The 24,543-nt window shown below is 35.1% G+C and overlaps 2 protein-coding genes across 2 annotated transcripts; one reads left to right on the top strand and one right to left on the bottom strand.

Moving 5' to 3' along the window:
* The first annotated feature begins 969 nt into the window (after window positions 1-969).
* On the top strand, window positions 970-1,818 carry LOC103941466 (dof zinc finger protein DOF3.5-like). Its single transcript, XM_009351662.3, has one exon. The coding sequence runs from the start codon at window positions 970-972 to the stop codon at window positions 1,816-1,818; it is 849 nt and encodes a 282-aa protein (XP_009349937.2).
* Window positions 1,819-12,859: 11,041 nt separating this feature from the next.
* LOC103940524 (E3 ubiquitin-protein ligase PUB23) lies at window positions 12,860-14,410 on the bottom strand. The gene has a single exon (XM_009350659.3). It carries the CDS (start codon window positions 14,219-14,221, stop codon window positions 13,001-13,003), a length of 1,221 nt encoding a protein of 406 aa, XP_009348934.1. The 5' UTR covers window positions 14,222-14,410; the 3' UTR covers window positions 12,860-13,000.
* Between the last annotated feature and the right edge of the window lie 10,133 nt (window positions 14,411-24,543).

The raw sequence follows: 24,543 nt of genomic DNA, 5'->3' as shown, positions 1-24,543 counted from the left end.
ATATTTTATTGCCTATTGCCATAGCTATTTAGTTTAGGGGTGGAGATGTAAAAGGCAGTTACTGTTCATTAAAGGTAGTTACTGTTCACTGGGGGGATTCAATAGTGAGTTGCCCTCGGGGGCCTTTTCAATGCTAGAGTTGCTCTAATGCCAACGAAATCTCATGTGCACGGGCGCATACCACAGTCAACATTTCTATATAACAAACTTCCCTTTTACTTTATACCGAGGGTAGTGTTAGGTAAACTAAATTTGTAAAATTTACAAACTAAATAATGTTTCAGCAATAAGAAATAAGCACGTTAATCAACACTTAAGTAATAATTCAATCATCAACTTTCATGTCATTTAATTTATAAAATTTTGTTTACAAATTTAGTCTCTCTAACATTACCCTTATACTAATTGCCTTAGAGTATTTAACTCAAAATTAATTGGAATTTGCTATTGACTATATATTTGGTTTATTGACGATGGTCGATCTTAATTTTATTAGAGGGGGATTCTATTCAAATCTCATTTTACTGAAAAAAAAATCATTTGACAATTAATACACATCCTCATACTTGGCGTGGCTTAAACCACATGACATAATTACACAATACAAATTAGGCCTATTTTGATACTTTGATAGAACTAGAACATATTTCTGATCCAAAGTCAATTAGCAATCGTTTAAGACCATAATTATACGTTGAAATATCAAAATTTACATTATCAATGTGAGAAAATCTCTCAACACATTAGTGTGCAATATGCACGGGGTTGTGTGATCTACACAATTGCTTTCTTAATTATATTATTACTATATCCCATATAAGCGTATAGACTGTACTATTTGATTTACAAGCAACCCAACTGAGCCTTCTCTCTCTCTCTCTCTCTCTCTCTCTCTCTCTCCCCAACTCTGCAAGGAAGAGGGTGTGTGGGAAATTTTGATGAAGCCTATGAAGAATTGGGTTATTGGTGATGGAGAGAGCAGGATGGAAACTAAACGATGATCATCATCACATATCTCCCAATTGTCCCAGGTATGGTTGTTCTAACACCAAATTTTGTTACTACAACAACTATAGTTTAACTCAGCCAAGGTACTTTTGCAAGGGCTATAGGAGGTACTGGACCAAAGGTGGATCCCTCAGGAACGTCCCTGTCCAAGGCGGCTGCCGTGAGAATAGAAGAAGGTCCAAGTCTTTAAGGCTATCCACCATCACCACCACCACCACACAAGGTCACGCACAACACAACGCTAATAAGAGTAGTGCCAATACTTACGAGGGTGCTCATAATTCCTATGGCACCAACGTGTTGGGTGATTCCACAAGTTCCTCGATGACTCAAGATGGGTCACATATTGATCTTGCACTTATTTATGCAAATTTCTTGAACCAGAAGCTAGATAATTCAGATAGTACTACTACATCTGATCGTCAACTACCAGAATTGCCTAGCGAATTCAACCCGGCAGCTGTAGATTTTTCAAGCATGGCGTTCAACATGAACAATGCAAGTTCAGATAACACTAGTACTCAGTTAATGGGTGATCTTCATCATCAAAATGGTCTTGTTGGGTCACTTGGATGTCACACTACTCTATCTCAATATCACTTTTCTACTGAAAATTGTAGCATCAATGACTGCATGTACTTTGGTGGATTAGACCCATTAATTCATCATCCAGAGAAGCATCGTCATCATCAAGATACAAGTGAAGTAGTACAATATGCAAGCGATTTCGGGTTGCCGCCATTGCCAGGCCAAAATGCATTGTGGTCTACTACTTCTCAAATGATGGATAGTGGTAGTCATACAATGTAGGCTCCTACATCGCTATTAGGACCAGAACCTCATGATCCAAACTTGTTAATGGGTGGTTGGAGCCCGTTTGACTTGCCATGTAATGAAACTTTCTCCAGGAGTACATGACGAGAGAAGAAATGTTGTTCATTGTGTTCATTTTGTTTTAAGGGTTATTATACAAGAAATGTTGTTCATTGTGTTCATTTTGTTTTAAGGGTTATTTACAAAATGGTCCCTAAGATTTGCATGATCAATTGAAATGGTCCCTGAGATTGTCCACCATTCATGATTTTGGTCCTTCCGTTAAAAACTCTTTGGGCAATTTTTAAAGCTTCGTAACTCAATCGTTTCTTAACCAGATTCGGCCCATAATATATCAAAATGAAGATAAGAAAGTGTAGAACAAGATTATACCTATTTGGAAGCCCAATGATTGCCGTAGATAGCCGGAAAATAGCCTGAAAGGTGACTGGTCTGCGGGAAAACTGGAAAATTCACCGGAAACTGGGTAAACTTTAAACGTTCATAACTTCTTCAATACTCAACGAAATTGAGTGATTCAAAAACTGAAATCATACTTCTCAACAAGAAAAAGAGAATGGTATCTTTTTTACTGCTAAATTGCCGTGGTTTGGCTGGAAAACTGCTCGAAAATGGCTAACTCGAAAATGGTTAGCCACTTTCGAGCCGTTGTCCGACCAAACCATGGCGAGTTAGCCTTTGAAAAAGGTACTATTCTTTTCATCTCGTCAATAAGTATTATTTTCGTTTTTAAATCACTCGATTTGGTTGGGTATTGAAGAAGTTATGAAGGTTTAAAATTTACCCAGTTTCCGGCGACTTTTCCAATTTTCCCTCGGACCAGTCACCTTTCAGGCTATTTTTTGGCCATCTAAGGCAAACATTGGGCTTCCAAATAGGTATAATATTATTCTACACTTTCCTATCTTCATTTTGATATATTATGGGTCGAATTTGGTTAAGATACGATCGAGTTACAAAGTTTTGAAAATTGCCCAAAATTATTTTTGACGGAAGGACCAAAATCATGGATAGTGGACAATCTCAGGGACCATTTCTATTGATTTTCAATCTTAGGGACCATTTCTATTGATCATGCAAATCTCAGGGACAATTTTTTATAATAACCCTTGTTTTAATATACTATGGATATGATTAATTATGTATAGAATAGATTAGAAATTAAGAATCACACCGTGAATAATCTATAAATATAAATATGATCCTTTTACTTAATTTTTTGAATTATAAACTCTGTTCACAATAATGTGGTAATACTAATTATGTACGCGTTTCATTCAAGAAAAATAAATGATAAGAGGATTTTAATATTTCAAATGCCGAAATCAAATAACGACTATATATATATATATTGTTCAAATGACGTACAACATATTACCGAAATCTAAAAGAGCGATCATTCCACCGATTGAAATTTGTGTTTTCACCATTTCAGCCAAGAACCCTTCATTTAAAACCCAACCAACAATTTCCATTTCAATTTTAGTGTGTGAAGCACATATGTAATGCAGATTATTCAATTAAACTACCGAAAGGTATTTCTCGATCGATGTATCTTTATCAGTTTAAGAGTGGATTATTTATAGCTATCTAGTTTCTAAGTTACTCTAGGATATCTTTTCCAAAATTCATGCATTGCCCAAATGAAGCTCCTATATAGAAGTTTCTTTAATTTGTAAGTAAATACACGTTTCTATTATTAATTAAAAGCTCCCACAGAAGCTTCTGTGTTAGTTAAGCTTAGGGCTCATGTAAAAAATCTGGAAATTCATTCATGATCTATTCCATATATTAATTAGTCAGGCTACTGTTGTTTACTTGTTCCCCTACTCACTAAAGTTCTACTCATTGAATTTTCAACGAGGAAAATTATTAGTGTCAAAGCCCTACAATAATGGAAATTACTTGGTCAAGATGCTTGCAGGACTGTACGTTGATATATTCCAAATGGTGTCTCTGCTTCTTTTGATAGGAAAACAGTCACTCTTGTGCCGTTTATACTTGTCCTTCGAATTAAAAAGATATGAAACTTTCAAATTTATTGAAAGCATGTTGTGGGTAGACATGAAACCCATGCAGCATACGCAAGTTTGAAAATAGAGGATTTCATGAAATTTAGTGCAACACATGATCCCAGAAAATTCCCATGATCCAAGAATTTAACGATTCCACAACCATCTTACAGCCGACAAACATCTAGTATAAAGTGCCTGCAAAGTTTGATCAAATCATGATTAAAAGTACACGTTCAAATATGATTTTACTTCATTGACAATCTCAACAATATATAATAAAAAATGCTTATACTCGGATGGATGAGTCCCCTAGCCCCACCTTGATCTAAACTTGGCAACTCTCCGAACATTAATATTGTAAATGAGTCCACTAGCTCCACCTTGAGCAATTTTTCCAAATTGAGCACAAGAAACTCCAAATCCCAAACACCATGCTTCTTGTGGGTTTGTGGTTAAAAAATTCCACGCTGAATCCTGGATCAATCTTCCAAAATGATCACAATAAACCCTAAATTCCAAATACTACCTTTTGTGGCCAAACATGACGTTCATTTGGTTATGTATAATTTGAGTGGATTAGTAACATGATCACGCTTGGTTAAATTGTAAAGAACTTCTAAATGAGTTCAAATTGTAATACTTGTAGCTCAAAAACTTATGATGTTACAACCATATAAATGAAATCATCCAATTAAATACATCCTCGTAGTCCATGATCCACAAGTAACTAATCAGTGATTCCAGGGCAAGTAGAAGCTCCTCAATTGAACTTTGACCGAGCTCTTGTGTCCGCTATCCACTCTGAGCGTAAACGTCGCTCATTTAATTGAAGGTGTGTTATACCAAGTCATTGGTTTCGGCGCGGAGCTCTGCCCGGCTTCCTTCTTTGTTTATGAATTTATGTCTTACTTCGGCAGCATTGGAACTGTGTTTTAGTCTCTGGGCGGTGGATATAGATGTGAGGTTTGGCTGTTCCTTTCGGTTTGTAGGTTAATTAGTGATAAAATTCAACTTTGTTTTGGGTATTTTGATGTTGTTTGTTTGTGGTTTAGTTTTGTTGATTATCAAGGACTTTTTGAAGGTCTGTATATGGTACGATGTTAAGGTGAACAACTATTATTTTGTGGTGTGGAATTGGCAGTGTGGGTTGTTGGCTAATTCTAGCTTTCGGGCAGGTGCAATGGGTTATCTCTCACCTAGGCTTCTAGGATTTTATCTACTAGCCACGTTTAGGTCTCTATTGTTTGGGCCTCTATGGAGGGTTTTTCTTTTTGTGTTGAAACCCTTTTATGTTTTTTCTTTAGTGTACTATTTTGTAATTGCAACAGTGAAGAACTATTACTCATGTTTTATTTGCATAAGTGACGTCTTCTTTCTATATGTTGGTTCTAGGGCTTCGTATTTTGATATCCGTCCGTTTAGACTTCATATAATGGATGTTCGCCACCATGAACAAAAAAAAAAGCTCCTCAACAAATAGTCGAATAACCAATAATACAGATATATTTGACAAATTATTTCATGGAGAAAATTAAAACATCACCTAGTCAAATGCATGGTAACCAGTACCAATGTTTTCATTTAATATTTTATGCCTCTTATGTTGCCATGTTGGAATGTACTAGGTTATTTTATAGATTGCTCATCCACCGCGCAATCGATTAATCAATCATACAATCTTTGATGAACGACGTGAAAATTAATTTGTTTAATTTCCAACTTTTCCATGGATGCATTTGTACGTTGCAAATGCTGACCTGATCATAATTAAGTAGAGGATTGAAATTTGAAAAATCATGTAGACAGCATGGTTCTACTTGTCTAATCACATTCATGGCACATAAAATGTCGGTCGATCGAACTTGCTGGGATGACATCCTCGCATCATGATATCTGCAAAAGTCCATGTGCAAGCTGTTTTAGGTCCCAGAGAGTGAGAGGCTCAAGATTTGCATGAGATTATTATCACATATTATTAGTTGACTAGGAGTTGGTGTTAATTTTTTTTAGAATTGAACTTGCAACATAGTAAGTAACGAATTTGACTTTCCTATTTAATTTGCATCACATAATATGCTGGGTTCATTATTCTACGTACAATGTTCAAACAGCATTCATGGTAGGTGTAAACTGGTCATATAATTCATGCACTTTTTCTTTTGTGTCTGTGGAAAGGTAAGGAAATGATCGTCTTAATTAGGTGTAAACTGGTCATATAATTCATGCGCTTTTTTCTTTTGTGTCTGTGAAGGTAAGGAAATCATCCTAATAATTATATACATATAATTTTTCAGCAATGGGAATAAGTTATCACTCATGTATCCACATATATGTTATTATGGGCCTAGAAAATTTAAAAAAAAAAAAATTTAAAAAGACGATGTATGATCATATTTAAACTGAATGTTCAAGTGCTAACTAGTTAGTAATTTATACAAAATTACGCATCCATGTGTAGTGGTGAAGCCATTAGGGGACCAGAGTAATCCTAAGTCCCTTATGCAATCTCTTTTTGAAAAAAAAATTAAGTAAATGTCTACATGTTTGGTTATTTTACAATGATTCTCATAAAAAATCTTTGTTTTGTTGGTTTGAACTTCTACTCCACCATTCCTCATCTATTTTCTTAATTTCTACTCTCAACTCTTAGTCGAATTAAGTGAGTAGTGACTGCGGTGTGTAATATTATCTTCTAACCATCTTTATTTTACTCTATAGCTTATAATTTCTCTTTATTTTACTTTTAGTATTACAGTCTAATAATTATAATATTTATCTTCACTTAAAAATTGAAGGTCTTAGATTTGACTCATGTGGTTGATGAGTTCGATAACAATTTATTATTATTAGCTCATTATGTAAATTAGCACATAAATCCCTATCCCTCGGTGTAAATATATCACTTTATAAAAAATAGAAAAATATGATCAATCTACATGATGCATATTAGAAATTAAGAAAATAAAGCTTCATATTTCTGAAATGTCCCCTTGATATGAAATAGCAGATTCACCTCTACCTGTGGGATCACTCCATAACTATTTTTTTATGAATTTTTTATTTTATAAAAACGATAAGATAATCTACACTAAGTTTATTTAAATAACTGTCACAGACTGGAGAGAGGATTGCTATTGGCTTGCTTCCTTGATTGACAGAATGGCTACCAACCGTGCTACAAAACTTCCACTTGATTGACTAAATATCGTATGATAATGCCCTTTCTCTTCTGGATAGAATTGAACTGACAGACCCTAAACAGTGCAGGTTGGCGGACAAGATACACCTAGAAGTTTATTGAGAAAGCGTGGAGCGGGGTAAGCAATTCGTACACGGGACCTTAAGTGCACAACTGAGATACATGCCACTTGCATATTCACCACTGCAACAATTCACTCAAATTGAAAAGAATTGGATGGACAAACCACAATGTTGTCTATAAAACAGTTAAAAGACCTTTTCCCTCTTTTTTCCAAACTCTTACAATTTTTTTCTCCTTTTTTACGTGTCAAAGCACTTAACTAACCCTAACTACATTGGAAAACTTTGTCTAGTTCCTATTTTTCAGATCCTCTCAAGAGCAACTCGAGCTCATCTGGACGCCTAGCACCAAGTAAATATATATTAGGGATAAGAGATGATTTGACTAGCACTCAAAATGTTCTCAAAGGGTCTCTAGAAATGAAAAATAGGCAAATGACTTGAATATAATGCAATTAAAATTATAAGGATATTTAAATCTTTTAAACAATTTTTTTTTTCAAAATTTTGAAAAGAAAATTTATTTTTGAGCCTCGAAAAAATAGCACTTTATCAAATTTCCTAGGCATAATCACTATTTTGAGCTTAAATTTCAAAATTTGTAAATATTGGATTTTAGGATACTTCAAACCTAAAACTATAACTCTAAAGGTTCATCAATTATATGCCCTAAACAATTAACTATGACAATATATAAATAAAAATAAAAATTTAACCTGAGCTGAATGCACTATCATGAAGCATTGGAGAAATCACAAGAAGTACACATAACAACACTCGTAAACATGGATGCACCAAAAAAAAGCTGATCGTGTCTTCCTCAGCTATGTTTGCTTTACAACTCAGCATAACCTACAAAAAGATAAATCCGGATTCTCTTTGTGAGGATTCCAAAAATTCGTAAATCGTGTGGTCATAAATTATTTTAAATATTTTTATTTAAAATTAAACACAAACAGTACCTAATAAAAACTGATCGTATGATGCATGATGAACGGACACGATTCACGGATCTCCAAGATTCTCACCAAAAGGATCCAAAGAGGATCCCTGTTGGCAATAAGACCAACCCCAACACGGAAAAGGATCCTCGCCGGATTCTTTTCTTGGGGATCCTGTGATCGTGACCGTTCATCGTATATTAAAATGATTTATGACCGCATGATATACGATGAACGGTCACGATCACGGGATTCCAAAAAAAGGATTTCCATACCAACACAAGTACATCTCATGATATTAGTCAAAGACATCCCACCTATGATGGAACTGAATATATGGCCGCCATTCATTCTAATGAAAGGATAAAATAATTTACGAGCATAATTACACTTTTGTTTTCAAAGAAAGTTGAAGTTTAATCATAAAACTGATTAACTATATAAGGAGTAGTCTAATATGTATAAGCACATGCAAAATTTTTTTTCTTTATTCATATATAGTGAGATTTATACTCTTAATTATAACAGTTTTCTATAATACTTGAGGTTTTGTAAAAAGGAAATGTCTTGGTGCTTACATACAATCCAATTTAATTAATCTGCAGGTGTTAAGCTTCAACCATGTCTATCGTGAGGTCAATATTGGTAGTGGATGAATTAGCTACCCTTGGTCATGTGAAGCGTAATGTTTTTATTTGCTTTTTCTCATCTCCCTTTTGTTGTGGCTTGCAAAGTTAAGTTTGATATGAGGCTGTTAGGTGTCTTTAGGTGAAATAAGTTGAGATTTCACCCTTAAACTAATTGATAATATAGAAAATAACTTAACTTACTCATAAGCTTATGTAAAGTTCTTACTCCCATCAATGTGTGATTCATTTTCAACACGCTTCCTCATGTGTGACGAATTTTCAAGCCTAACACATGGACAATACAATAGATGACGTGGAGCAAGTGTAGCCTTTGAGAAATGTGTGATTTGTTCTCAACACGCTTCCTCACGTGTGACAAAATTTCAAGCCTAATACATGGACAATACAAACAGGTGACGAGGAGCATAGCTGTTGAGATTTACACGTCGAACAATCTGCTCTGATAATATGAAGAAAGTTAAGGTTCCATCATAAAATCAATTGGTAATATGGAGAGTAGATCAACTTACTTATAAGCCCATATAAGGTCATTCATCTCATCAATGTGAAATTCATTCTCAACACAAAGGGATCCTCATTGTATCTAAGTTTTCAGTATATGTTTTGTTTTAAAATATTCCTATCTAATTCAAGCCGTTGGTTTCATACTTTTTTTTATGGATCGTTTCATAATTCTTTTGATCTTATATGCATTTAAAATTATAGAAATTATAATCTTTGATACAATCGGCAAATTGTATAATCAAAACACTTTTTTCTGGGCAGTCAAATATCCTCATATTATTAAGGGGCATTGGATTCGATTACAAACTACAATTTAATGGCCAACAAAATTAATTGGATTAGATATTCGATTAATCCCCAATGACCATTAACAACTGGATACCTATACGTATATATATATATATATATATGTATGTATGTATGTATGTATGTATGTATGTATATGCATGATGCAGGGGACTTACTTAATGTGAAAGCTTGTTGCAGAAAAGAATCATGCATGGAAAGTGAATTTTTTTTTAAGAAATACAATGCCGAAAGTAAGAAATTAAGACAAAGGAAAGTAGCGAATAAAAATTATAAAAAGGAAGTTCGTGTGTATTGCACCACCCATGACGTGTAGACTGCAGGTCTCAACCGCTTGATGGATGGAAGGTAAAGTTTCCTCTTTCTTATGTTTCTCTTTTATATATACTTTGGAAGCTGATGGAAAAATCATAGGGTTTGTACATATCTATCAGATAAAGGAAATGCATCTAATATTGGATAGGGGAGCCACCTGACCTTATATTGGATATGTTGATTGAAGAAAGCACTTTGCCAGATGGAAGAATTGCTTGAGTTAAGTTTTAGAAAAATTTGTGAACCAATTGGTTATTGAGGATAGATAGCCTTTCAAGCTGTTTGAGTGGGATGCTTTTTGTCCCTTCGACTGGGTTAAAATTCTCGGCAAGGTTCTTATCGAGACCCATGTATGCGCATGATCCTCTTATTTGTACGTATTCCCTTTCAATCAATAATTATCGTACTTCTTCTTCAAAAAGAAAAAAGAAATGCATCTAATGTCTTAGCAATATCTATTCCACACTGTATATGATTAATTACACGCAAAACGTACAATGTTATGTTAATGTATACTATTAATGTTTGACTTGTGATTTGGCGTTCTACAATTTGGTTTCAAGAAACGTTACGTGTTTAAAGGGTAGATTTAACTTATATGTTGGATATTTTTTTTCAAAAGTACAAACTAAATTATATGTTGGTTTAACTTATACGTTTACAAGTATTCACGTTATAAATTATATATAATATATATGTCTATTTACACGTAACGTTTTGCTAAGAAGGAAAGTCAAATACAAGATGTTTCATTTATAATGGAAAGTCAAATACAAGATGGGTTGTACTTTGTTTTGCTAAGAAGGAAGCTGTACCGATGGTGTCTGTGCATGTTAGCCGTTCAGGGATTACCACTTATATGTTCGTTTGTGTTCTGACAAAAAAATGTTTATATTTGTTTATGCAAATTACCTCTGGATCGAAGAATTAGTCACTAAAGAATATGTATCCATAAAACTCTACCGTGTCCTTTAAAAAACAAAATAGAATATAGCTATCGCTTATTGCAAAAGAATGAAAGAAATGAAAACAACAAAATAGAAAAAAGGGTAAAGTACAAAAAACTACCTCAACTATTGGTGTTACGACACTTTCATACCTTATCTTTAGAATTTGTGCCAATGTTATACCTTCCGTTAGCTTGGCCATTTATTTCTCAGTGAAATGCTGATGTGGCTTGATTCGGGACCCATTTTCTACTAAAAAATTAATAAAATATTATTAAAAACTAAAAACAAAAAATTTAATATTTTTTAAATATTAAAACAAAAGTTAAAAAAAAAAAAGCCCTCACTTCGTCCCTTCCCCCCCCCCCTCTCTCTTCTCCCCCGTCTTCATCTTCCTGCTTGATCTTCAAAGAAAAAAAAAAATTGAAAACCCATCAACCCTGCCCCCCCTCCCCCACCCGAAGAAGAAGAAGAAGAACCAAAAAAAAAAAAAAAAAAAAAACCGCCCAGAAAGAAGAAGAACATTGTGACATCCCACATCGCTCAGGGGAGTGATCCTTAAATGTATATTCCCATCCCTACTTAGCACGAGGCCTTTTGGGAGCTCACTGGCTTCGGGTTCCGTAGGAACTCCGAAGTTAAGCAAGAAGGGGGCTAGAGCAATCCCATGATGGGTGACCCACTGAGAAGTTGCTCGTGAGTTCCCAAAAACAAAACCGTGAGGGAATGGTAAGCCCAAAGCGGACAATATCGTGCTACGGTGGTGGAGCGGGCCTGGGAAGTGATCCGTCCCGGGCCGGGATGTGACAAACATGAAGAAGGAAAAAAAAAAAAACCAAACCAAACGTAGTTCGTCCCCCCTCCCCCCTGCTTGCTTGCAACCCAGAAAGAAGGAGGAAGAGGAAAAAAAAAAAAAAAAAAACCCAAACCAAACCTAGTTCCTCCCCCCCCCTCAAAAAAAAAAACCCAACCCCAAATCCACCACTCCCACCCGAAGGTTTCCCGATTCCACCTCAATGGGATCTGGCTTTTTTCTTGGGCTTTTTTTTTTGGGTTGTAGGTAGTGGGTGCGGGCTTAGGGAAGATGGGAGGGGAGAAGAAAGGAAGGGGGGTCGGGGAAAATCGCGAGTGGTGGGGCGGGGGGTGAAGATAAATTGGTTTTTTTTTTTTCTTCTTCTTTTTTCTGGGTTGCAAGAAGGGCACTGGAAAGGGAAGAAGATGAAGATGGGGGAGAAGAAAGAGAAGGGGGGGTGGGGAAAGGGGACGTGAGGGTTTTTTTTTTTAATTTTTAATTTTAATTTTTTACTTTTCTTTATTATTTTAATATTTAAAAATAATTAAATGATTTTTTTTAGTTTTTAATAATAATTTTTTTAATTTTTAATTTTTTAATAGAAAATAGGTTCCGGATTAAGTCACGTCAGCATTTAACTGAGAAAATAAATGGCTGAACTAACGGAAGGTATAACATTGACACAAATTGTAAAGATGAGGTATGCCATTATCAATTTTAAAAGATAAGGTATGAAAGTGTCGTGACACCAATAGTTGAGGTAATTTTTTGTACTTTACCCTAGAAATAATCTCACGTGAATGCAGAAAAAGGAGCACGCTACTCTAACTAATTTAGCTAAGTCTAGATTTAGAATTCATTAGGATAAAGGTATCAATGAAAGAATAAAGAATTAAAGTATGAGTATATCAGTCCACAAAGATGGGCAAATAATTAATTGTGTAATGCACTTGCAAGAAGATATGATTATTTTTTCTGTCCGGGTGGCTTTTTTGAGCGAGTCTAGAACCTCCTTATTTTACTTACTCCTTTCATTTTCAGTTGGTTCCGGCGCTGGAACAGTTCTCAATCAATTTCAAGTTGCATGAACAAGATGACCCAGAACAGCTAAAAGTATGGGGGATTAATTATTATCTTTGGATGTCTCTTTACCAAAACGACTTAAATAAAATTTCGAAAACAAGAAATTGATCTAGATATAGTCATCCTTAAAGTTCCAAAGGTATTGAGAAAATTAATGATATTCTGATTTCCCAAAAAGGCAGAACCAGAAAAGAAATTCATATGAACGCAATCAAACATTTATATATGGAACTGTAATCCAGTCCATTAGTCTGTATCTCTTTGTCGTAAAACCAACCACAAATCAATTATGTACACAAAAATGGAAAATTACTAAAAATAGAGAAAGTCACAACTCTCTCTTTCAAGATGGATAAGAAGAAACCAAATTGCTTGGTATACAAGTAGAATTCTTCCATGTCCTTCCATGCAATTTTAAGACCTCTCTAGCCTTATCCTTGGTCTTGCTGCCACTATCCACTTGAAGAACTAAGCACAGCTTCGCCACAACACCCAATTGCATCATCTCCTGCAAAACACTCGACGTCGCTGAAAACTTGCAAATGGAGAACAAAATCCTTACTGCCCTCTCGCTGGCCACCTTTGAGACCCTCATTATCTTCTTAGACACCACAGCGAGCCCTGCGCCATGAGTCAGCAGTTCTGCGCGGCCTTCCGCGCAGCCACATATCATGTCAAGCACCATGAGTGTCATTTCCAAGGTTCTCCTATCGGAAGAAGTATCCAAAAGAAGTTCAATCAGGACCATAACCGCCCCTGCTTCAACGGCTTTGATTCTGTTACGTCCCCACGGACAGAGCTGGATCAACAGTTGCAATGTGGCTTTTGAGGCCTGTTGTGAGATCTGATCATTTAAGACCTGAACAACTTCGGCGAAAAATTCGGGTTTTACGTTTGCCATCCTCGTTGACTCAGCAACCTCAAAAATTGATCTCAACAACATCACAGCGTACGCTCGAGACTCGTAGCTCCCGCGTTGCATGAGTTTGATCAAGGCCTCGACAAACTCACCCTCTTTGCCTATTAGGGTTTTGAGAACATCTTCGCTGAGATTTAGGTTATGGAGGATGCTCAAAGCGTCTTCGTTTTCAACATTTTCTCTGTCGTTCTTGATGTTGTTGATTATCGTTGAAGCAAGGAACTCGACTGCACCGGCGGCTTCGATGCTTTTCTTGTTGGCTTCGCTGTCGGACGAAATGGATCGAAGCTCGCGGAGGCATTTTGCCAGACCGTTTGGAGACTTTTTGGCGTCTCGGAGGAGCCTAGCGATCTGGGATTTGTTGACTGGCGGCTTTGGAGTTGGGATCCTTTCGATGCCATGAGAAGCGTTCATTGTGCACCAAGCTTGGAGCAACCGGCGAAGAGTGTGGTTTGGAGTTATGTCGGAATCCTCCGAAACCACTTGTTTGGTAACGGGACAAGTCTTGTTCTTGCTCGAGAACAACCATTTCTCTATGCTCTCCCGATCGTATGTGATCCCGGTAGAGATTGTGACGGGATCCTTCATGATTTCTAGAGAAATGGGGCAGAGAAAAAACGAGGGAACGTCGATTTCTTGGTCCATCTAATCGAAAAATTCAAAACCCAAATGAGAAAACCTGGGGAAGATTGAGAAGTAACAAAGGATACTTTTGGTTGATCAACAAAGTTTTGATTAAAGTGAGAGCTGATGATTGATACGAAGGTTTTTGATGTAGTTGTGAATTGGTTTGAACTTTGAAACGCTATGAGGATATATGAGAAAGGAGTTGAGTTTTTATATATATATATATACACACACAGTTGGGGAGGAAAGTGAGATTTTCAAATAAAAAAAAGTCAAAACACGGGAAATATGAGCGTTGAGAGAGAGTAGAGAGAGAGAGAGAGAGAGAGAGAGGAAGAACCGAAGAAGGTGAAGACTTTTCCAAGTTATTGAAAGGCTCAAGATTGACGAACTTTACCAGGTCATTAAAGTTGCACAAGGTGAAATGAACATGCAAATACATACAAAATTTGGGGAAAATTGCATATCCCTTTTGACTTTGGAATAATCATTTTCTCCATCTTGAGGTTTATATCTCGTGCGTGTTTAAAGTCTGCGTTGTCTTCTTGCCGACAGAAGGTAATGGTTGTGGGGACGTATGGCGTTGGCGCCTATTCTTGGTTGCTGCAGCCAATGCCCGCACTCCATTTGGTTACTTTGACAAATTTTGGGTTGTTGTGACTTGCCACACTTTTATTTTTTTATTTTTTTTATTTTTTTTATTTTTTTCTCTAAATCTTTTCAGTTTTGACTAACAAAATAGTCTTTTTCTTTTTGTTTAAATTTTGGCACATGGAAGAAACTTGGGCCGCTTGATAAGTATGTGAAGTACGTGAGTTGTCAAAGTCAATCTATCGTTACATTGCATGATGAAAGTAAATAAAGGAGGGTTTCATTCATGCATTCACAATGATTTTGCCCACATCCCTACAAATGGTAAAAGCTAAAGTTAGCTAAGTAACTTTTTTTTTTGGTCGGAACTAAGTAACTAATAACGGCTAGATTCTGTTTTAAATTTTAAAACTAAAACAACAGGAAGAAAACAAAAATTCATCAGAAAAGAGGGAAGTTCTATAAAAATTTATTGATTATGATAAATTGTGGAATACAACTCCATAAACTAGTTTAAATATAAAACACATTGACAACTACAGACATGAGGATAATTAAGTTGATTAGAGTAGTATGCTCCATCTTCTGCGCACCTAAGTTCAAATTCCCTACTTCTAGTTTAGAGGAGAAAAGTATATCAATACTTTTGCCATCAAGCCAACAATGTCCAACATTGGATTGCATGATAACATTTTGTAGGATCGAGTCTCTCGATTTGGGAGGTCTTATGGCCTTGTCATAGATGATTGCCATTTTTGTGATAACCCATCCCTAATTTTATGATTTTATAAATTTTAAATGAGCGAATTGACAAAAATGCCCTTAGAGGCGAGATCGTTGACTTTCATTAACCGTCAATTCGTGAAGCGTATGGGCTATTTTTTTATCGTATTCTTGAAGTACTCGACAATATGGATGCGTAGGTGTAAGCGGAAGCGAATTTGGAGTTACGGTTAAAATTTTACGGAACTACAAATCCGAAAAGTACTTCTGTAAATATTACTTTTTATTATTTTATATATTTCTCATAATTATTATATTATTATTTTAGGATTATTTTGTTATTATATTATTATTTTAATTTTAGTTGAGGGAAAGGAGAAGAAGGGACAGGGGAAAGAAGAGAGAAAATAGAGGAAAGAGGGGGTTGTTGCCCAATCAGGAAAGGAGAACAGGGAAGGGGATGGACCAACTAGAAGAAGGAGGTGAGGAGATGACCAATGGGAGAGGAGAGAAAGGAGGGGAAATGAGAGAGAGAGAGAAAGGGAGTACCGAATCACCTTGACCCGATTCCTTCTCGTGCGACCCAACCCGTATTGTGACTTCCTGCTGCGTTTTCCGTCAGTTTTCCCAACGAATTGATCATGGCCACCACCTGGAAACCATCCCACGACCTCCCCTCTTCCATTTTCATCCATTAATTGGTGGATTTTAGGCCTAGGGTTCGTGAGTTTGGATTAACTGGCTTCGAGGGTACCCACGGTGGTGATCCACCATTCCTGAAGCAAACTCCGTTGACCACCACCATGGGTCAACTTCTCTTAAACCCAGGAACAAGTCCCAAGCTTTGGTTGGCACGGCGGAGCATCGGAGAGGGTGAATCGAAGCCCACCCATTTCTAGGGTTCATGTCGTATCAAGGTATTTTTAGGCCACTTCCCGCCCGAATTGGACTTCAACCCATGTATTAAAGTTGTTCCTCTCATTGAGATCTTCATTCTTGTAAAATTTGAGAATTTTTTACAATAGTTGAATTTTTCGACGAGTCGGAATGGCCAGGCAGCGTGTGGGCATAGACACCACTTGACCTCCCTAGGCTAAAATGGGTGCCCCGATTTCATATTAGACATCCGATTGACAAAATTCCGTTGTTTGGTTATATTTCCATTAAGGGCCGCCACTTGGTTATTATATGATTCGATGATCCGACCATTGGATCGTCACCAAACTTTAATACGTAATAGTACATAATATTTAAGGATATTAGGAATGACGGATTGAGAATTTGACGTACGGATCTTCCCGGATGGGTTTTCTAAGTTTGTAAATCTAAATGTCGGCCGCCATTTAGTTTTAGCGATTGGCGGAGATCTGACCATTGGATCGTTCCAAAACTTTAGGATGTTGTTCTAGAAGCTTATCGAAACTCTTGGGAAGTTACGGATCCGAAATTTGAGGTGTGGATCTTCCGGATTAAGTTACGTAGGGTTGTGGACCCTACAGTCGACCTTTGATCGACGGTTGACTTTTGGTTAATGGGTTACAAATCATTCTAGAATGTCCTTGGGGATGTGTTTTATGTAAGTTACATGTTCTATCAATAAGAATTCTGAGACGTGATTTGATATGTGTTCTAGGCGACGATTGTTCGTGATGCCTTGATATTTGTGCTAGGGAGTTATAGCGCGAACTTTAGGTGAGTGAGTCTTTTCTTTTATATAGTATATACATATTTGTTAGTTTCCATTTATACATTGAAAGAAAATTTACTACGTATGCCTAGCTTAGACTAATGCTTATAAGAATTAGTGAAATAAATGAAAATTACGAAGTGATCATAAATCCTACGGGATGCACATATATGCGTATGTTTATTGATGCCATGATTATACCTATGGCTATGAATGATATTATGTTGATTAGAACTATCGAACCACTATGGCATGACTATATTTATGTTTTATGCTCATTGTTTGTTGCACCGGTGTTAGTGCTCGCCTAAGGCCAGGGCCAGTCTTTCATGTGTATGTTTACATCCGCACCGCATGCTCGCCTGGGATCCAAGTAGGTGCTAGTCCTGTCGTACAGGTTGCAATAGTAACTCCGACTCGTATGTGATCACGAATAGCGCCAGTCTTCATGTGATTGTAGCACTAGAGTGTATATCATTATTATACCCAGTCCTGTTCATGTCAGAATAACTTAGCATCAACTCGTGTGTCAGCATATGTCGATGGGCACTTGGTTTGATATGTTTGCTTATGCGAAAGTATACGATTATTGACGTCATGCACTTATATATGAACTATTGTGCCGTATTGATATCTTGATATTTTGCAGGCTACGGTGAGTATTTCCATACTATATGTAGTATGTATATCTTGGAAACTATACATGTTTTATGGCGAAGGGTTATAATGTTTTCAAAGTTTTTTATTAAAACTTTATTTTCAGGCTCACTCACCCTTATTTTTCGCCTCTTCAGGTTTTAGTAGCTGAGCTTTCTTATCGATGAGGATTCTTGGCAAATCTTGGTGTAGATGATTACCTTCGATGGTATAATTCTCACCCTATCTTACTGTACTGTACTTATGCTCTGACATTACGTGTGAAATAGGTTCATTCCCGCTCACAGCGCATTCTTATATTTAGGCACTTTTATGTTTAAATTTATTCACATTTTCCGCATCACTATATTTTATGGCTTCGTTACCTTCCAGATGTCTAATGGACATTCCGGGTCGAGATGTGTCAATTTTTAAGCATGTGAGGCTCTTTTTCTTTGCTCGGGTGTTTTTCCTGGTGATTTATTTACCCGATTCAATATTTATTTATTTATTTTAAATCTGTGTTTCACACATGCTCTTCACATCATAGAAAGTTCACACAACTAATTGCTTTAATAGTGTACAATGGTTGGTGCTGGGTGTAGATAAATTTACTTGATTAGGTTTTGTCGTTTTGAGTGTAATATGTCCTAGCTCCGAAAAAAAGTATAATATGTGATTATTATTATTATTATTTGAATTTGATATTGATATCTTCTCAATAACAAAAATATGTCACATGTATGAGAGTCCTAGTCTTAATGATAATACTCTAAATTATAAAAACATCATAATAAAATTGTAACAACAATATTTATAACACATCATTTGACAAGCAATGCTATTAATTATAAATTAATATTGTGTATATGATAATAGCCAGTGTATGATGCAATGATTTTAAGGAAAACTAATGAAAATGACTTGAAAACTTTGAGTTTTAACGATAAGGATAAAATAAAGGATAAAGTAAACAGTACCATGATAAGTGAACAGTACCGTGGACTTTTCGTTAAAGTGAACAGTACCGCGGACTTTTCGTTAAAACTCCCATGATTTTATGTTCAATTGCGTGATATCAATGGCTACAAAGTTTTCTTAAGAAGGGTTTTTATTTTATTTTTATTTTTATCTATTTTATTTATATAAATTGCTTAGGTCATGGGCGGATTTGTTTCAGCAGCCAACATCTTTTCTTTCTGATCAATAATCTACTTATCAACAAGGTACTAATGTATTTTTTATTTCTCAACCAACACAAATCATATATTATAGTCTTCTTATACAAGTGTTTGCTGGCCAGATATCCATATTTTGTCTCTTTCAATCTCCACCGACACACTGGATTTAAATTTCGAACAATATCCTACATGATCAGGTCAGAAAATACAATATCGTGTCATGTCCTACGTAAACAAACAGCACTCACACGCAAGTAATTTTGTTGCATGCATGCCTTACTTAATTAAGAATATTACTTTTTTCCCTTTTTTCTTGGGTCAAAACCTGAGTATTCCACACCTCGAATTGTTGGGATTAATTCTCAATGAGGCTTGAAAAGCCGAAAGGCATCTCAGTCCATTTTGAACACGATCAAATGATATACGTCATTCAATTATCTAATCAAGAAATCATAACACATAATTTTTATCAACTTAATGCCTCAAAATTAAGATACTGATTTGAAAATTTACCGTATTTCCACTATAGGCTACTTTCACTTTCCGAGGTTAATTAAGAAAATTACTTTTGCTTAATTGAGTAAATTACTTTAGAATTGCAGAAGGAGAAACACAAAGTCAGACGAAACGTCGCTTTACTAATTTTTGTCATTTCATAAAGGCTTGACCATATTTCACACCACAAAGTTTGTGTGTCATTTGCAAAATGAACCATGAGTTTTAATTTTTATATACTTTACATCACATGGTTTTTAAATTGTACCAATTTAACATCTTCGTCAATTTCATCATCTAATTAGATGTTAAGTGATGATGTGGCATAGACTTGGACCATATTTTAAGCATAAGTTGACTATCAATTTCATAAAAGGATTAAAAAAATAAGGAGTAAAGTCTAAACATTGAAATTGACGGTTAACAAGTGCTTAAAAGTGGGCCAAGTATACGTCACATTACCTTTTAATGTCTAGTTAGACGGTAAAATTGACGGAAATGTTAAATTGTTGTAAAATATAATTTACGCTTCATAAACTAGTAGTATACCGTAGTTCTTAGTACTTATATTTTCTAGCAATTTATCTTTTCACAGTTATCTTAAGCATAATGGTAATGAACATACTTTAACTTCCTCTTGTCATGCATTTTATCTTTCGCCATCTATTCTTGGACTTTTGCTCTATTGTCATCTACATTTTTACACAATTAGTTTAATTAGTACGATGCAATTTAATCCACGTAGCTTATTTTCCCTGCAGCTTAAAATCTAAAGAAAACTAATGAAAAAGGCTTGAAAACTTTGAGTTTTAACAATAAGGACAAAATAAAGGGTAAAGTGAATAATACCATGATTGACTTTTTAGTGTAACAATGTGATTATTCGTTAAAGTGAACAGTACTAGAAGTTTTTCATTGAAGTTCCCTAAAATCTACTAGCTTTCTCATCCACCATACTTCCTATTCTTTTTTTAATTTTAGTTGCAGTTTTCATCTATCTCAGTATGTATCATCTTCCACTTAGACTTGGTAACTCAATAATCATCCGCCTAATATGTACGTACATTATTATTCTTTCTCGTTATTCAAAACCTTTTGTGATGACATTGGAAGTTTTAACAAAAAAACTTGCGGTACTATTCATTTTAACGAAAAATCGTATTTTAACACTAGAAAGTCAAACATGATACTATTCATTTTACCCTTTATTTTGTCCTTATCATTAAAACTTGAAGTTTTCAAGCTGTTATCATTAGTTTTTTTTTTTATTTTTTTTTATTTTTTTTTATTTTATAAATTTGTGAGCATTTCTAATTAGCTATCCATCTTTATGCATGCATGCCCCAATAATGGCTCAATCACTTTCCAACCTCCTTCACACGACACTCTCTTACAACCTAAACCTAAACCTAAGAAACCACTACAACAAGAGTCCAAATTGAATTTGAACCCATGCAATCTTATAATTGGCAGGCAATGATTCTAGCCACAAGCTATCGTGTGCAAGTAATGACTTTTCCCAAAAGATGTCAGCTATGATCTCATGTTTCTCTCACGTTGCCAAATATATACGCGCGCGTGTGTATATATATTGGATAATGTTAGAGAGGCAAATTCGTTAATCAACATTTAAATAATAATTAATAACCAACATTCACATAATTTGATTTACAAAATTTGGTTTAGAAATTTAGTGTCCCTAGCATTACTCTCTCTCTCTCTCTATATATATATATAGGGTTAGCATCTACGAATCTCATTTTTAAATACACAATTTGTAGGACTCATTCTGTAATTTTTTTAGCGATTTGAACCGTCTATATCTCAATTTATTATTTATCGATCCTTACAAAAGATGAGACAATTCCAAAATCATTAAGACATTCATTTGTAATGAAAAAAATATACGAATACGATTATGTAAAGAAACATTAAAGTTACATTCATTTAAGCCAAGAGTCATATGATTTCGGATTTGAGTGATTTTTATAGACATAATCTTTGAGGTAAGACCTAAAAAATAAATGATTAGATCGTTGAGATGCGTTACAAAGTAAACCTTGTAAAATGTGTGTTAAAAAATTGAATTGTCAACCATTGCTAACCCATATGTGTGTATATCTACTCTTATTTAGTCGCCATAGACCATTTATTGTTGAGTGGTTGGGTTACGTTAGACTTGACAATTTCTGACACAACTTGTTAACTCGATATGAAACGACACGAAATTAACAGGTTATCGGGTCAACACGATAATGAATTGGGTCGTTATCGAGTAACCCGATAAGCACCTGTTAAGATAACGGGTTGGTCCTGATATACACATGGGTAACCAGATACACGATAAGCAAAATATTAATTTAACAATTTTATACCCTTAAAAATACTCTAATAATTATATATATATATGACTATATAATTATATATATATATATATTAAATTAAACTCAGAAAATTTGAAAAAGGAGATAATATATTTTTATATGGTACAATTGACACACGACTCTTATGATACTATTATATATTCGATAAGGATTTAAATAGATCAGCTGCAATATATAAAACTCCACAACTCTTATCATACTAAGGCCCTCAGACTCCTTGTGTTTCACATAACTAGTACAACTAGTTAAGTGCCACCCAAGTAGTCCACTTGTAATCTCATTGTCATTCAAACAAAGTTTTACAGATTGTGGCCACGAATAGAGTATATATAATTCCCAACTAACCTCCTTCAAATCTAAAAAGAGTGGAGAACTGTGGTTCGCCTCCCCTCTCTCTTTTTAATGAAAGATATACCCGTATTATTCAAATTACAAGGCGAGCAACAAAAATAAATAAATAAATTTCTTTAGTTGATGGTTATGGTCACACCCTTATTTATTTTTCATTCTTTGGTTTTTTTTTTTTTTTTTTCTCTAAATGTGGAGGTGATTTGTCAACTAAGGTAGGTGTTTGAATCTCCCTGAATGTCAACGGCCTATACGTTATTATCACCGATAGTCATGTAAGGTATTCGATCCAAATGGTTTTTTTGAGTCTTGACTCTCTCCGACTAGACGGTAAGTATATATACATATATCACAAGAAATGTGACTTTGAATTTCAATACAATCATCGCCGACTACGAAAAGTCTGCTTTGTTTTTTTCTCTTTTTTTTATTATTAATTTTTTATTTTTTTTAACAAGTCATTTAGTACTATAGTTTAGTTGTATTCCTATTCATTTGCAAGTGAGAGGTCTTAGGTTTAATTCTAGCCAAAGAAAAAATTTGAATCATATTGTTGTTAAGCCATTATGAGGCTAAGCCCATCCCTTTCCTTTAGTATAGATAATATTATTTGTTCAAAAAAAAAAAAGCCAATTTTATGGATTGCGTTACGTGGCTAATAAGAGAGAGTGCTACTAGACCCACCCCAGTGTCTTATTTTCCTACCCACATGATAATCACACCCAATATAAAAAGTTAAAATAGTAAAATGTTATTTCTCCACCCACCATTATTCCCAAATTACCCCTAATATTTGTTTTAATTAACTCTAATATATCTTTAAATAATCTAAAACATAAAAATGAAAGAAAATACAAGATTTGGACATTCACCATCTCCTTCAAACCACGCATGTCATTAAAAATCTCTTCCCACTAACCCCAAATTTGCCACCCCGATTTTTCCAGATCCCCACCCTCTATTTTCACCAAATTCCATATTCTACGGCCCAATATTCCCTACCCACCTAACACCGCTGCACGCCAGAAACCCCATTAGTCACACCAATTGCAGCCCCGCAGAAACTCCGGATCGCAAATCACTCTTCTTTCTTCTTTTTTGACAAAGTTGCAGATCTCACCACCAAGTCTCCTTCTCCTATGTTGAAGTTTCTCGCCTCCATCTAGCACACACCCATACCTTCCTCCAACCTTTCTATTGATTGTAGCCCGAATCTTTCACATCCTCTTTTTGACGCAGATATCACACCCCACGCACCATTATTTATTTATTATTTTAAATTATTTTTTGTTTTTTCAAAATTTTAGTAATTAATAAATAGGGGTTTAAAAGTCTTCTTATAAAAGGATAAATATGTTACTAACATTTTTATTAAATGGTGGGTGGGGAAATAAGACACTGGGGTGGTAGTATCAGCACTCATAAGAGAAGGCTTTTTTTTAAATCAAATTTTGGTAAACCAAATGATGTGGTTATTGATGATTGGATCATTTGGTTTAAAATTTTGATCTACCTAACATTTTCTTCAAATCCAAATGTCCTCAACGAAAGAGCTAAGTAAGCAAACTACCTTATGTACGTAAAACTACGAAAAGATAACGTCAAATAAAAAAAATATAAAATATATACAGGTGATTCCGCTAGCCAAATCACACTAATATGTGATTCATTTGGACCATATTTTCTAGTAGCATCCTCATGTTCATTGCTATACCATCCCAATAGGCTAGCAGAGAGAACGAGGAAAGGGCCCGACAATCATACTACCGAGATCAAAAAAACATGTTCCCCTCAAATAAATACGCACCGTAAACTAGGCGCTTGAGGTGTGTGTTGACTTTGCGCCATCGTGTCATGTAATGTCGTATGTATTTTGATGAGTCGATTTGATATTATATATACTACAAGAAAACATGGATTCTGTGAGAAACGGGTTTCGTCACATATACACTGAAATTCATCACATATACCTATATATGACAAATATCATATGTCACAACGGGTGTCACCTATGATGCGTCACTGAAACTATATGTGACGAATTTTTCATTCGTCACTTATTATCTCTATATGTGACCCAACTTTCCTCACACATTCTCAGCTCAAATTCCATAGTTGAACCAATATGTGATGCTTTGGGCATCACTTAGTCTTGAAATGTGTGATGATTTATGGTTTCGTCACATACTGTGTTAAATTCAATATAATTTTATATTGTTTTTCTCGATTAATTATTTTCATAATTTTGGGTGATAATCAGTAATTAAAACTTTAATTTCAATGAAGAAGCAAATG

Source organism: the organism of the source record quoted next, unplaced genomic scaffold (genome assembly GCF_019419815.1).
Source record: "Pyrus x bretschneideri cultivar Hongxiangsu unplaced genomic scaffold, Pyrus_bretschneideri_v1 Contig9, whole genome shotgun sequence".
Lineage (NCBI taxonomy): Eukaryota > Viridiplantae > Streptophyta > Magnoliopsida > Rosales > Rosaceae > Pyrus > Pyrus x bretschneideri.
Note: the sequence above shows the minus strand (reverse complement) of the source record. Positions and strands in the feature narration are given on the sequence as shown.